A 14,356-nucleotide genomic window follows, 5' to 3' on the forward strand; every position below is an offset into this window, starting at 1 on the left:
CCATTCTCACTGGCTCGGGAGAGGTGGGAACACCCGAAACCCTCGGTCCCAGGCGCTGGCTGAGGGAGGGTCGGCCTTGCAAACGGGCTGTCTCAGGATGGCAGGTCTCTGGCCTGCTTTCCCGTACCCGTCTCTGCTCCGGCCTCGCGGTAGCGTCTCACGCGTGAGGCACTCAGGCAGTGTGTACTGCACAGAGGGAAGGGCTCCCAGTCTACCGTGGTTCTGTCTCGTATGGATTGATGCATCAGTTGCACTGACTGGATCATCAGGGTGCCTGAAATGGGGCCTTGTATGGCTGAGTTGTTGCAGACGCAGGTCCAGGGCAGGTGAGGGAGGCAAGTGTGGTTTGAGCCTAAGAAAGCAGCTTTCTCAGAGTGAGAGCGGCCAGGAGAGGGGTGTGGGACTTGCTGAGCACTTGCATCTCTGGTCTGGGGGCACAGCAGCCTCTTGTCAGAGGTAAGAAGGATTCTCAGTTCTCCGGGAGCTGGGAGTTTTAATGGGCAGGTGCTGGGGTCCTTCCGGCTAAGCCGATATGGGTGTATCTTCCAGCTCCTCTCTGAAATGCTCCTTCAGAAGAGTTTATTCTGCTTGTCCTCTGAAGAGCACAGAAAATGCTGTTTCTTATTGCTGGAGGCTGAGGCAGCAACAGCAGCATAATCGAGGCAAAAGCGTGGTGGGCATTTTTTGATGTTTTTCTGTAAAAAGGTAAGCAGAAAGGTAAAGTCCGTCTGCTACGGACTTCACTTTCTGTAAAACATTTCCCAAAAGGTCGTTGTATTCTTCAGACCTTCCTTCCTTCCCTCTGACCCGTAAGTTTTACATATTCTATCGTTTCTTTTTTTTTTATTTTATTTTTTTTTTGCGGTACGCGGGCCTCTCACTGTCGTGGCCTCTCCCGCCACGGAGCACAGGCTCCGGACGCGCAGGCCCAGCGGCCATGGCTCACGGGCCTAGCTGCTCCGCGGCATGTGGGATCTTCCCGGACCGGAGCACGAACCCGTGTCTCCTGCATCGGCAGGCGGATTCTCAACCACTGCGCCACCAGGGAAGCCCCCTATCGTTTCTTAAAGACACAAAATCCAATCTCAGTTGGAAGGATATGCATGTTTACTTTTCATGGAGTATTGTTAATATTATGACTGTTACTATTTCTGTAAATATACCGCATTCTTATTTACTTCCTATTTTGCCTGCCTAGTCATACACTTATTCAGCAGGTGTTTTCCGTGCCAGGTGTGTCGCCGGCGCGGATGTGGATGGCATGCTGGGGCCGGCGCCCCTGCCTGAAGCGGGCAGAACCCACGGTCTGATCAGGGGCGCTGGTGGAGCCCTGCTGGGCGGCCTGAGTGCCACGTGCCTCTCCTGAGGCCACAGAACATTCTTTTCCCCTCACACCTCCAGCTCAGCCTCTGGCTCTGCAGTGTCCCTGGGGTGCCCTTCAAAGGCTTCCTGGCCGCCGAGCGGGCCCTCCTCAGCCAACCACGCTGCGCCCCTTCTGAAGGGTGGTCTTCTCTGCCCCCCGCCCCCGCCTAAAGCCAGATGCCAGGGCCACACCTGTCAATCTTCTCAGGTCCTTTCAGAATACAGATTTTTTTTAGACTCTCGGGTGTCATTCTTTTCTTATTATTTGGATTTTCAAGAGAACTCATCTCCTACCTGGGTTTTGAACAAATTGAGAAATAAAATAGTGGCAGATGGCTAAAGAATAACTTTTATTTCTTCTAAACGAGAAGCCTGAAATCCTGTCTTAGTGTGAGAGCCAAATAACCTGGCTGAGTGAATCCCAGGATCATTCAGGCCGACCCACCGTGTCAGAGCCAGCGCTGGGCCTGGGCAGGACCCCCTCACGTGCATCAGAGCTGTACCAGGAAGCAGCTTTCTGGGGGTGGGGGGGAGCAGTCTTCTTGGAGGAGCAGCCGGTTCTGAGAGCTGGAAGGAGGGCTGAACCTACTGTCTGTTTAGTCTCCCAGGCTTAGCAGTTGAAGTTGCCTTCCTGGGGTGAGTATTTCTGGGGATGGAGATAGTGCAGGAGAGGCACCAGCTGAGTTCCCTGCACTTGGGAGCAGACCCCGGGTTTGAGAGTGTTTCCTTCATCTGGCTGTTTGCGTAACCATCAGGTCCCTTCTCGGCCAGGGGCATGGCCCACCTTGGAGCCCACAGCCCATCGGGACAGGCCAGCCCCCAGTGGAACCCCCCCTGCTCCTTTGAGGATTCTCCTGGGACGCCGGGGAGGGGACGTTAGAGCCTGGTCCTGATGGCTTTGAAACGTGTCAGAATGGAACATTAATCGATAATCTGTAAGGCCTTCTACCTAAGGCTGCAAAAACACTCTTAGTTTATTTCTCATCCTTAATTGTGTCCTGCTTGACCGTTCCACCTGGCTCATCAGAAATTCTACCATGAGGGGAGATGCCAGTGTATAAGCTTGCAACTACACAGCATGTCCTGAGTTCGAGGATAAAACTCCTTGTGTTACCCAGTTTCAGAGAGAAATTGTCTTAAAGGCCAGCCCTCGGAAGTTCAATTCCCAAACCGGCATTTCCGTCGCCCGTTAATGTCTCAGCCCATGAAAGCTCACGACTTGTGCTTACCTTGTGCTGCTGCCCTGTCTCTGCCGGAGGGGCGCCCGGTGTCTCACCGGGACACGCACAGGCCTTTCAGGTTGCAGAGGCCCCGCGCACTGAGCGCCGGTCTGTGACAGCCCTCGCTTCACAAGACTTCAGAGTGTGGCCAAACCCACAAGCTTGTCACCGCGTCTGGAGGACGCATCACGCCAGGCGCCTGTGGCGGGCGGCCCAGGAGCACCGTCCCCGTGCGCAGGGCGGGGCGCACGTGGGACCTCGGGGCTGCTCTGAGTCGGGGCGCCGCACGGAGCTGTCCTCGGTTTGGCCCTCGCGCGGATGTGACAGTTGGATCCAGAGGCTGTCGCTTGAAATCGACTTGGGAGAAACCTCAGCGAGAAGTTAGGTCTGAGTCTAACTCGTTTTCTGTTTCTGCGGGAAAAAGACCCTCGTTGCCTTGTAGGCATTTTAAGTTCTGTGTCATCGTGGCTGCCACCCCTTCTCTAGTTAGGAGGGGTGTGTGTGCGCACGGGTGTTAAACCCAGAGAGTGCTGACTGTGCCGGAATCGGAGCCCTCCGTGTCCGACCGCTCAGCCTCAGAAGCTGCCGCCGGTGTGAAGGTCCTCCTCTTCCCCAGGCTGTGTCGTTGGAGCCCCCCTCGCAGGTCCTGGGGCGGGTATAGCACCGGGAGTGCTGTTCCCACGTCCTGGGGCCTCCCCCGTGCCTCCCTGAGGACAAGCCATCCTCTCCCGGTATCGGCCCAGCAGGAGCCGCCCGGAACCGCCAGGGCCCGAGGCCCCACGCGCTCGCTCGAGTTCAAGGACCCCCAGGCGCGTCGTGGCTTGAAACAACACGCATTTATTACCTCATCGTCCTGGAGGCCAGAAGGCTGCCCTGCACCTGGGGTGCTGGATCAAGGTGTAGATCAAGGCGTGGGCAGGGCTGCATCCCTTTTGGGGCTTCAGGGAATAATTCGCCCCTTGGTCTCTTTCGAGCCTGGGTTGCTTGGGTGGTGGCGCCTTTGCCGGCCTTCCACGTCCACGGTGGCGAGTCCAGCATCCTCGCAGCTCTGAAGCTGACTCTCCTGTCTCCTTCTCCACCTTTGAGGGCCCCGGGTCACACCGGGCCCGCCAGGTCCATCCAGGACGCTTTTCCCGGGTCAGTCCCTGGATTAGCAATCTTCGCCCCCCTTGCCTGGCTCCAGGAATGTGCCCTGGACATCTCTGGGGGGGGGTCATTACCCTGCCTTCCATGTCAGGCCGTGTAAGTGCATCACTGCAGCAGCCCAGCTGAAACCCTCATGCTGCAAATGGTCCCTGAGCCCCGGCAGAGGCTCCTGAGGGCGGTTCTGTGGGGCCGCCCTGGGGCGGGACACGGTGGGCGCCACCTCGTCCTCCGGCTGATTCGTGCTCTCAGGTGGTGACAGTGGGGCGCCCGGCCTGCTGTCCCTGAGCCTTCACGCACCTGCTGCTCCCGGTGCTTCCGGAAGCCTCAGAGCAGTCCTGCGGGCCCGCGTTGTCATTCTCACTTTATAGATGATGGAACTGCAGCCCAGAGGGGTGGTGTTACTTTGCCAAGGTCACACAGCATCTGAGTGACAGAGCTGGGCTCTCGTTCCAGGTCTGCCGACTGGAGACCCCCTGCCCCCCGCCCAGTGCCCACCCTGGTTTTCCTGTCTTAGTTTATGAACGCCTTCACCTGAGGTCTCTGAGGCTGAAGTCCCACGTTCACTCTGCGCTCACACAGTGGCCATGTCCTTGGCCGTGGGATGGCCGGCGTGACGCTGGTACTGCCAGGTCGCTGTCACGCATCGGCTGCCCTGCAGCGCTGAGCGCTCTTTGCCCCTGTGCCAGCCGGAGCAACTTCTGGCAGACTCTGGCCCTCAGTGAGCTGTTTGTTCAGCTTCAATGTCAATATCTGCATTTACATATAGATACGCCCCATTAAATATTCCTGGGATTGGTGTGTTCCCCTCTGACATCAGGGGGTGTCGGACTTCACCTTCCGGTTCGTGCTGCACACTGGTGGTGTAACGCAGCCTAATGCCTCGCGCGTCGATCCCTCTGTGACTCTGTTATGTTGTGAAACTGTTCGCCTTTTGTTCCCGCTGCCTTCTTCCCCTTTGGAAAGCGGGTCTCATTTTCCATGCATATGATATTCCTTGTTGTTTTCCCCTCAGGACAACTACACCTTTGCTCAGCCTGGGATTCAGATGAAAGTGAAAATCTTGGAAGAACTCGTGAGCCGGATCGATGGTAAGCCAGCTTCCGGGGCTCCCCTTTCCCTGAGGGGCGGGGGAGAAGGTGGCGGGAGGCTCGGGACTCGCCGGCCATCAGCTCGCGGGATGCCGTCCTCGCCCAGCCCGTGGCCCCTGGCTTGCGCCGTCCCCGCGTCCTTCTGAGGCCACCCGCCGCTGGAGCAGGAGCTGCTGCCGTTCCCTTTACGAAGGCCATATAATCAGAATTCAGTGCCGTCACTCTGCAGGAAGTAATGAGTGCCTCCTGGAAGCAGGCAGCCCTTACTCCTTATTAAGCCCGGCGATTGTCATCATCTGGATGACAGCCGGATTGTTTATGGCCGTCCTCTGGCACACTCCTCCTGCCTCTGCACATCTTTTTGCTCTCAAGGATGCTGGTGTAATTTCTCCGCGGAATCCAATTAATTGCCGAGTCTGAAAATACCATCTTTAGTATTATAGAAAAATTATAGTATGTGCGTGGCCGTTTTAGATTATGCTTTCGTGTTTAAGTGGGGGCTTTGAAATACTTTCTACCCTCATCCTTGAAATAATTCCCCCTATGATGTGCTGTCACATTGCACTAGCAGAGTTTAATTAAAGTTGAGAGATAATGCTTCCCATTCCAAGCATGCTCTCCTGATAGTTTGTTAAATTAATGAACAGAGCATTAACAGAGGGATACCAAGCAGAACCGGGCATGGATCTGTGACACCAGCTGGCTGGTCAGTGGTGATGTGCAGAGGAGACACAGGCTGTGTCATCAGGAGCCCGGGGTGAGCTTGGGGGGGTGACTTCACTGAACCTGCAGAGAAATCGAACTTTGCCTGAAACGTAGACACGCCGCCCATGTTCCAGGGCTGCCTTCCAAGGACAGGCATATCCCGGTGTCTCTTTCCCTTGCTGTACCTTCAGCAATAGAAAGTATATCGGTAATCATCTTCCCAAGAAAGGCACTTGGTTTGGGAAATGATCGAATGACATCATAAAGTGGAGTCTTACAAATGATCGACTCCATTCTGTTCCTTGACTGAATCTGATTTTCAGTTGCATCTAATGCTTATTCCCTAATTTCCATATTATGAAGTTCTACACAGTTCTTCCACTAATACTTTGATTCAGTATATTTAGCTGCTTTGTAGCTACCTATTCAGAGTACTGTTTTTGGCTTATGTAACTGCATTTATGTACATGTATTCTTAACTTCGTGGGGAGATCTTTGTTGGATGCTCTTGGGTGTTTTCCCTGCTGGCAGTTTCGCACCTTTCCCCCAGCCTCATTTTGTTCTTCGAAATACAATTTGCACGAGCTGTGAATCACACTTCCTCAGCAGTTCCTCTTTTCCTCCTGTGTCTCCTAGAAGGCAGATTTTGTATTTTTGTGGAGGTTGGAAAGTTGCGGATGGTGCCTATTTGTTCCAGGGCTGCAGTCGGGGAAGGAGTCGAGTTGATTGTCTCTGGTGCTGTGGTTTAGAAGAAGTACATCACAGGTTTGCTGGACGATGGTTTAAAAGAGCAGCAGCAGCAACCAGAGGAATCCTAACCGGATCTGGGCTTTTTCAGTAAAAATCCCATTTTTATGTTCCTGCAGCTTCTGAGGAGGGCATTTTCATCCTGTGGTTGTTTTGTTTAAATAATCAGTTCTTCACAACACAGGAGGCTCTTTTCGGTAATCGGTTAGACTTTGTAATCTGTTTGTAACTGTTCTTCCAGTGAAACCTGGAAGAACTTCCGTGATGGCCTCAGAAGAGTTCCCAGGCTTTTCAAGCAGGAAGTATCAGAATTGACAGAGTGTGGGCTCTTACCCCTCAGCAGCCCCGGGGAGAAGTGTCCACAGGCCCCCTTCTCTCATTCTCCTCCTGGAGAAAGAATCTGTGGTCTTGGGACTGTGCAGGGACCCAAGGATTTTATTAAAGGCAGAATACAGTAGGAGGAAAATACTGCTTTCAAAAAAATAAAAAACCACTGCCCCATTTTAGCATTTCAGGGCAAGGACAGCATTGATTTCAGAACTTTTTGGCAATTTGGTGAAGGGACACAATTTCATGGACCTGTTGTTAAGAAAGCTGAGGTTTTATGGGCTTGACCCAGATGGGAATAGTTTAGAAAAGAGCTAAATTGCTACACAAGGAAAAGTGAGAGGAATTTTGGAGTTCCAGTAGTAGTGTTGTAAGTCAGAAGAGAATGGAGAGGGAGAGGAAGGCAGAGGCCCAGGGGTACAGGAGGGTGGCAGCGAGGGGAGGGGGGCAGCAGGGAGTGGGGAAGACGAGGAGAGGGTCAAAGTCACTGTCTTATTTTCTAGCTGTGACAACTGGCTAAAGGATTTCTGAAAAGTACTCTTAAGTAGTTTTCTATTTTGAGTAGTATGGTACCCTACTCTCTGTTACCCCCAAATCTTTAGAAAAAGTCTGTTCCCTAGACAGGAAGGTGGCGTGACTGGCGACAGAGGGTCATGTCCGTAATGGAGGCCGAGCAGGAGGCTGATGGGCAGCAGCCTGAGAGACCGCCCGGTGGGTGGTAGTTGTCTCGAGAGAGGTAAGCTGGCTAGTGAGAAGCCCCGGGGAGTCTGTAGTCTTTGGGGCAGAGCTTTCAGAACTTCCCACTCAATGAGAGATGGAGCCTTGAGCCACTGAATTGGCAATGTCAAAGGTGAGGGTAGGAGGACCTTCCACTGCCAGTGGTGGTGGGCTAGGTAATTCCAACCAGATTTCTCACCGAAGAGACCTAAAAACTGGATAAGATTGTTTTTTAAAGCCAGCAAACAGACAAACAAATGGGGGGTGGTGAGGAAGAATGAAAGAGAGAAAAAAAGAAAACAAAGAAGGTAAAAAGAAAACAAATTCCATAAAAGCGTTGAACTGCTAATAGGGAGACAAGAACTTCCTGGCCAGGTTCTGGAAGAATGCTGGAACCAGAGAGATGAGCCCAGCCCTGAAGGCCACTGTTGTTCTGAGGGTTCTTGCTAATCCAGAAGAAAGAATCCCAGCGTGGTTTGTAGTCTTGATAGCTTCATGGAGGGAAAGGATCAAACCGCAGCCTGCCTGAGGATAGGAGTGCAGAAAATGCCCAGGTACTTTCTGAGACCCAGGAGACCAACTGTCAGGGTGGAACTGAAGTGAAACTGCCCTTGTGCAGTCTTGCAGGCCAGGTTTACATCACCTGAGAGGACCAGGGCTGTTTGAACCTTGATTACGGCACTTCTCTACTGGCGTAGAGTGCTTGGGAGAAGCAAAAAAAAAAAAAAAAATCTTTTCTGGAGGAGGTTACCAGAAAGTTGTTCCTCAAATTGTTTCTGCTTTTTTTTTTTCCCATATAAAATGATCTACACATAGAGATACACACACATTCAAGACTTCTTAAGTGAGAACAAACAGAAACAACAGATAACAGAAACAGGCCCACAAGATGTTAAGTTTCTGTAATTCTTACACATAGACCATGAAACTATTCTCCTTACTATGTATGAAGAAATATAAAAAACAGAATCTTGAGAATGTTTGCCATGGTAGTGGGAAACTATATGATTTTACATAAAAGATTTAAAGAATACAATAACCAAATTAAAAAGTCAGTGGGCAGATTTAACAAATTAGACATAGCTATAGAGAAAGTTAGTTAACTGGAAGATGGGTTGGAAGAAAATAGCCAAAACAAAACATGGAGAGATAAGAATATGCAAAATATAGAAAGTAAGCGATATAGAAGGTATGGTTAGAGAGCCTCATATGTACTTATTTGGAGTCATAGAAGGAGAGGAGGGAGAGTGAGTAAGAATCTGAAGAGAGAATGATTCATTGTTTTCCAAAAGTACTGAAATAAACCAATTCACAGATTGAAGAGGCCATTGACTCTTCAGGAGAATAAAGAGAAAACTGTATGTAAACACATCATAGTAAAATTCAACTGAAGAGTAATTCTTAAGGCAGCAAGAGTAAGAGATTACTTTCTAAGGATGGCTGTCTGAGAACTGTCTTCTCAACAAAAGGACAAGAAGGTATGTTCAACGTGCAGGAAGAATGATAACTGTCACCGTAGTGTCGACCTCCAACAGAAATACCCTTCAAGAATGAATTTGAAAGTCCAAGAGGCCACCTAAATCTGAAGTGTTTCTCACTGCCTCCAAGAAGCTGTGTAATCGAGAAGGAAAGCAGACGAAGCACACACACCTACCCTTGCAGCATAAGCAGGGGACCACAATTACTGTGAACTTCAGAGCCCTTGGAAATCGGCAGGTCAGCACCCTGTCCAGCCTCGGGAGAGTCAGGTGGTCATTGGGAAAAGGAGTGGGTATATGGGCAGCTTAGGAATAGAACCAGATGAAATCACCACAGGAAGACGAAATCCCGCCGAGAATGGGAAAATCCTGAGACTGGGTCTGAGGTCTGGGAGATCAAGGCACTGGCTCTTGGGAAATTGGAAAGGATTTGGGAATTCTGGATGAGTGTCTGCTACGACCTTAGCAGAACCCATTTCTAACAGTTACCTACCTCTACAAGGTGAATTCTCAGGTCACATTTTTTGGGCGAGGGCTTGGCTAGGGATTTCTTGTTTCTGTCCAACTGTGCCTTATTCTGGCCCCGGAGCAGAGCAAGCCGCTTCTTGTGCAAATGTGTTACTGCCATAGGCCGGTCGGCCTCCAGCAGGCCACCTTGTAGCCCAGCTGAGGGACGTCTGGTGTTTCTTCGGGGCGCTCCGGCCGCGGGTGGGCAGGTGGAGGGATTGAGTCTGGGAGACCAGGGGCAGCAGCTGCTGATAATCGGGTGAGACAGAGCTTATCTGACGAAGGCCAGCGTGTGGCCTTGGGGAAGGGGGTGGTCTGGAGTCAGCATTCATGTAGCTCTCATTCGTCCAAAAAGCAGCCTCAGACCCTTTTTTAAAAAGCATTGATTTCTCAATCTCTTGTCAAATGTAGTTTCTTCTTCCCTCTTGGGGAGGAATAGCTTGAGCCCTCGGTGTTGGATGTGCTCCCCGGCCCTCCGCTCTTCTGGGGCTGCCTTGCGCGACGCCCAGACTTTTCTGGGAGAGGCTGTGCACAGAGCTCCCGTCCAGAGGAGCGCCGGGCGGCGCCAGCGCTTCCGCGATGCCGTGCACCGCCGTGTGGTCGTTTGTGTCCAAGCTTCAGGGCCTCCAACAGACAAGGACTGGCTGGTCGGTCTTGCTGGCTGCAGCCCGCAAGCACTATAGGGTCTTCGCCACGTCCTTGGCTTCTGCTCACCCACGCTGGGGCAGCGGTGGGCGCGTGGGGCCTGCGGTGCCTGTTCCCTGTGCCCGCAGACCCTGGAGGGGACCCGTAAGCAGAGGGGTACGCGGGCGCCCTGGGCGAGCAGGTCTGCCTGCCGTGCGCAGCCGGACGCTGATGTCCGTGGATGGCTTTCGCACCGGGTGCTGTGCCGTTTCACTCTGACCTGTTTCCCGCGTTCCTGTCCTGCGGTGCCCCTGACTCCCTCTGCGTTGCTGCTGCCTCCCCGCCTTCCCTTCCCTCTCCCATCAGCACCAGTTCCCTCTCCTCTGTGTGCTGCCACCGCCCCTTGCCTGAGCGCACAGGCTGTGTCCTCTGTGGCTTTGGGGTGGGTTCGGGCTGAGCCCTCTCGTGCAGTGTCCGAGCACACGGCCTGGCGCCAGGAGTGCGTCGGAGGCGCGTGTGGGCTGAACTCTGAGTGATGAGGGTAAAAGTCGCCGTTGGGCAGAAGCCAGGTACCACTGTTGCTGGTCAAACAGACCTGACCCTAAGCCTAACCCTAAGCCCCAGCAGACAGCCTGCAAACCTCAGCAGCTCCAGCAACACACGTCTGCTCCTCACTCACATGGCACGTCCTTTGCCCAGGGCTCTGGTCTGTGTTGTCCTCACCTGGGGACTCGGGCTGACGGAGCAGCCGCCTTCAGGAGTTTGCTGGCCCAGTTCTTGTGATGGAGGGAAAAACTTTGGCGATTGTTCACAGGCTCTTCGTGCTTCCCAAAGAAAGTGGTCCCCGGTGCTCGGCTGCATTTCATCGGCCAAACCAAGTCACGTGCTGCAACAAAAGTCAGGAGGAAAGGAAAGGGCCCTCCTGCCCGGACCGGGCGAGCCCGGCCCCGAGCGAGACTGGGGACAGAGTAACGGGTGGGGCATAGAGAGTTCAGAGGGAAGAGCAGGTGCTCTCAGCATTTCTGTTAACATCAGTCTGTCCCCTACTTATGAAACAATTCTTGTACATAAGATTAACAGTGCACACCAGTCATCGAGTAATTTACCGCTTCGATAATAAATATACGTTAGCACACCAAGGGCTGATAGAATTTCAGCGTACAAGGTGCTGGAGGAGATTTTCACTCCAGATTACACCTGCAACGTTTACGCATATTTGAAAGTGAAATTTCACATTTTTGCTGTGTATCCGAGTGATACACCTTGTACCTTTGTTGTCCTTAGGTCTGTTACATCTGATGTCAATCTTTGAGGTTGCATGATCCCTAGTTGCCCCCAGGTTCAGCCCTTGGGCTCTTCGAGAGGCTGCAGTCAGAGCCCCTGTGACTGAATCTGGGGGCTGGGCCCCCTGTGGGGCAGCCTCACTTTGGATTCTATGCTCATGCATCTTTTGTGACATAAGATAATTTAAATGGAATATTTTTGCTATCTTTTGATTGAAAACACTGTGAGAACCTATTTCAGTTTGTTTCTTTTTAAAATAGATCGTTGTTGGAGTATAATTGCTTCACAGTACTGTGTTAGTTGACGTTACACAACAAAGTGAATCAGCCGTATGCATACACATGTCCCCATATCCCCTCCCTCTTGAGCCTCCCTCCCAGCCTCCCTATCCCACCGCTCTAGGTCATTGCAAAGCACCGAGCCGATCTCCCTGTGCTATGCTGCTGCTCCCCACCAGCCAACTGTTTTACATTCGGTCGTGTGTATATGTCAATGCTACCCTCACTTCGCCCCAGCTTCGCCCTCCCAGCCCATGTCCTCAAGTCCGTTTTCTATGTCTACCTCTTTATTCCTGCCCTGCAACTAGGTTCATCAGTACCAATTGTTTTTTTTTTTAGATTCCATATATATGTGTTAGCATACAGTATTTGTTTTTCTCTTTCTGACTTACTTCACTCTGTATGACAGACTCTAGGTCCATCCACCTCACTACAAATACCTCAATTTCGTTTCTTTTTGTGGCTGAGTAATATTCCATTGTATATATGTGCCACATCTTCATTACCCATTCATCTGTCGATGGACACTTAGGTTGCTTCCATGTCCTGGCTATTGTAAATAGTGCTGCAATGAACACCAGGGTGCCTGTATCTTTTTGAATTATGGTTTTCTCTGGGTATATGCCCAGGAGTGGGATTGCTGGGTCATACGGTAGTTCTGTTTTTCATTTTTCAAGGAACCTCCATACTGTTTTCCACAGTGACTGTATCAATTTACATTCCCACCAACAGTGCAGGAGGGTTCCCTTTTCACCACACCCTTTCCAGCATTTATTGTTTCTAGATTTTTTGATAATGGCCATTCTGACTGGTGTGAGGTGATACCTCATTGTAGTTTTGATTTGCATTTCTCTAATGATTAGTGATGTTGAGCATCTTTTCATGTGCCTCTTGGCCATCTGTATGTCTTCCTTGGTGAAATGTCTATTTAGGTCTTCCACCCATTTTTTAACTGGATTGTTTGTTGTTTTGATATTGAGCTACATGAGCTGTTTGTATATTTTGGAGATTAACCCTTTGTTGTTTCATTTGCAAATATTTTCTTCCATTCTGAGGGTTGTCTTTTCACCTTGTTTATGGTTTCCTTTGCTGTGCAAAAGCTTTTAAGTTTAATTAAGTCCCATTTGTTTATTTTTGTTTTCATTTCCATTGCTCTAGGAGGTGGGTCACAAAAGATCTTGCTGTGGTTTATGTCAAAGGGCGTTTTTCCTCTAAGAGTTTGATAGTGTTTGGTCTTCAATCCGTTTGAAGTTTATTTTTGTGTATGGTGTTAGGTAGTGTTCTAATTTCATTCTTTTACATGTAGGTGTCTAGATTTCCCAGCACCACTTATTGAAGAGGATGTCTTTTCTCCATTGTATGTTCTGGCTTCCTTTGTTGTAAATTAGGTGCCCATATGTGCATGAGTTTATCTCTGGGCATTCTATCCTGTACCATTAATCTATATTTCTGTTTTTGTGCCAGTACCATACTGTCTTGATTACTCTAGCTTTGTGGTGTAGTTTGAAGTCAGGGAGCCTGATTCCTCCAGCTCCGTTTTTCTTTCTCAAGATTGCTTTGGCTATTTGAGGTCTTTTGTGTTTCCATACGAATTGTAAAATTTTTTGTTCTAATTCTGTGAAGAATGCCATTGGTAGTTTGATAGGGATTGCATTGAACCTGTAGATTGCTTTGGGTAGTATAGTCATTTTCACAGTATTGATTCTTCCAATCCAAGAATATGGTATATTTCTCCATCTGTTTGTGTCATCTTTGATTTCTTTTATCAGTGTTTTATAGTTTTCTGAGTACAAGTCTTTCTCCTCCTTAGGCAGGTTTATTCCTAGGTATTTTATTCTTTTTGTTGCAGTGGTAAATGGCCAGTCCATTGTGACAGAGCTGCTGGGGGCCCGGATCGTGTGTCCATCACTCCGCAGGGCGTCTGTGGTGCACTGGGTGGGGTGGGGGCAGGTGTGCGGTCTGCAGGCCTGTATGTAGCTGGCAGCCTGCCCGCCCCCCCGGCCCCATGCTCCCGTGTTTCCCGTCCTTCCTGTGAGGCCGTGGAAACCCTTCCCTTGTGGGGATCGTCCTGGGTGCTAAAGAGCAGTGACAAGCTGGGGACATGTAAGTTGGTGGGAACCTGAGGGACAGGTTGACCTCCCACTAGGGGGTTAGAAGGAAATTAGATGCCCGGGTTTCGGTCCCCTGGTGACAGGGGCTGCTGACCCATGAGCCGACACGGGAGGCAGGTGGAGGAGCCGAGGAAAGAAGGTGGGCTCTGCTTTGGGCTCCTTGGAAACCATTCTGGAACCTTTCTGGCATACCCTGATCCACTGCTCGGCACAGTTGGCAAGACTCCGGAGGCCGGCGTGCGTTCAGATTCTGGTTCTGTTGCTCCAGCGGTGGCTGTGGGTGGCGAGTGATGGCCCCGCGGTGGCCGTGGTTTGCCCGGGACTGAGAGTCAGCGCAGGTAAGATGCTTAGGACGGTGCCTGGCCCGTCACGAGCCCAGCCAACTTTGTTACCTGTATTATCTCACCATCATTTTTATCAACTGCGTAGCAGGCGGCTAGCGGTGGCTGGGTTAGCACTCCTTTGGTGGGGTTAGTCTGGGGCCTCTGCTCCCTGGGCAGGCGCCTCTGTCCACCCCGGACGCCCGTTAGCGTGGCCGATACTGGCCCAACCCAGGGGGGCCAGGGGGAGTGCCCGCTGTCATTATTATTACAATTTACACTCTCTCCCTTCGGGAAAAAAATGCCCGAATGCTCTCCTGGAGAGTAGTTTTATCTCGGTGTGTTAAAGGCTTAATCTGCGTGTACATTTTCCCTTCCCTGTGTTTTTAAATTTAGGTTAAATGCGATTTTAATGAAATTTCTCTGAAAGCTGTCTCGACTA

The 14,356-nt window shown here is 51.1% G+C and overlaps 1 protein-coding gene across 12 annotated transcripts in view; it reads left to right on the forward strand.

The window, feature by feature from the left end:
* TBC1D22A (TBC1 domain family member 22A) overlaps positions 1-14,356 on the forward strand; it is a 541,067-nt gene that overhangs the window by 171,039 nt on the left and 355,672 nt on the right. For all 12 annotated transcript variants that reach the window (XR_010835979.1, XM_059081667.2, XM_067010451.1 and 9 more), the window contains exon 10: positions 4,741-4,816. Coding sequence is in view for 11 of the 12 variants with exons in the window: in XM_059081667.2 (XP_058937650.1) it covers positions 4,741-4,816 (76 nt within the window). In the remaining variant the exon portion in view is untranslated. The remainder of the gene's footprint in view (positions 1-4,740; positions 4,817-14,356) is intronic.

This window comes from Kogia breviceps, chromosome 12, assembly GCF_026419965.1.
Source record: "Kogia breviceps isolate mKogBre1 chromosome 12, mKogBre1 haplotype 1, whole genome shotgun sequence".
Taxonomy (NCBI): Eukaryota; Metazoa; Chordata; class Mammalia; order Artiodactyla; family Physeteridae; genus Kogia; species Kogia breviceps.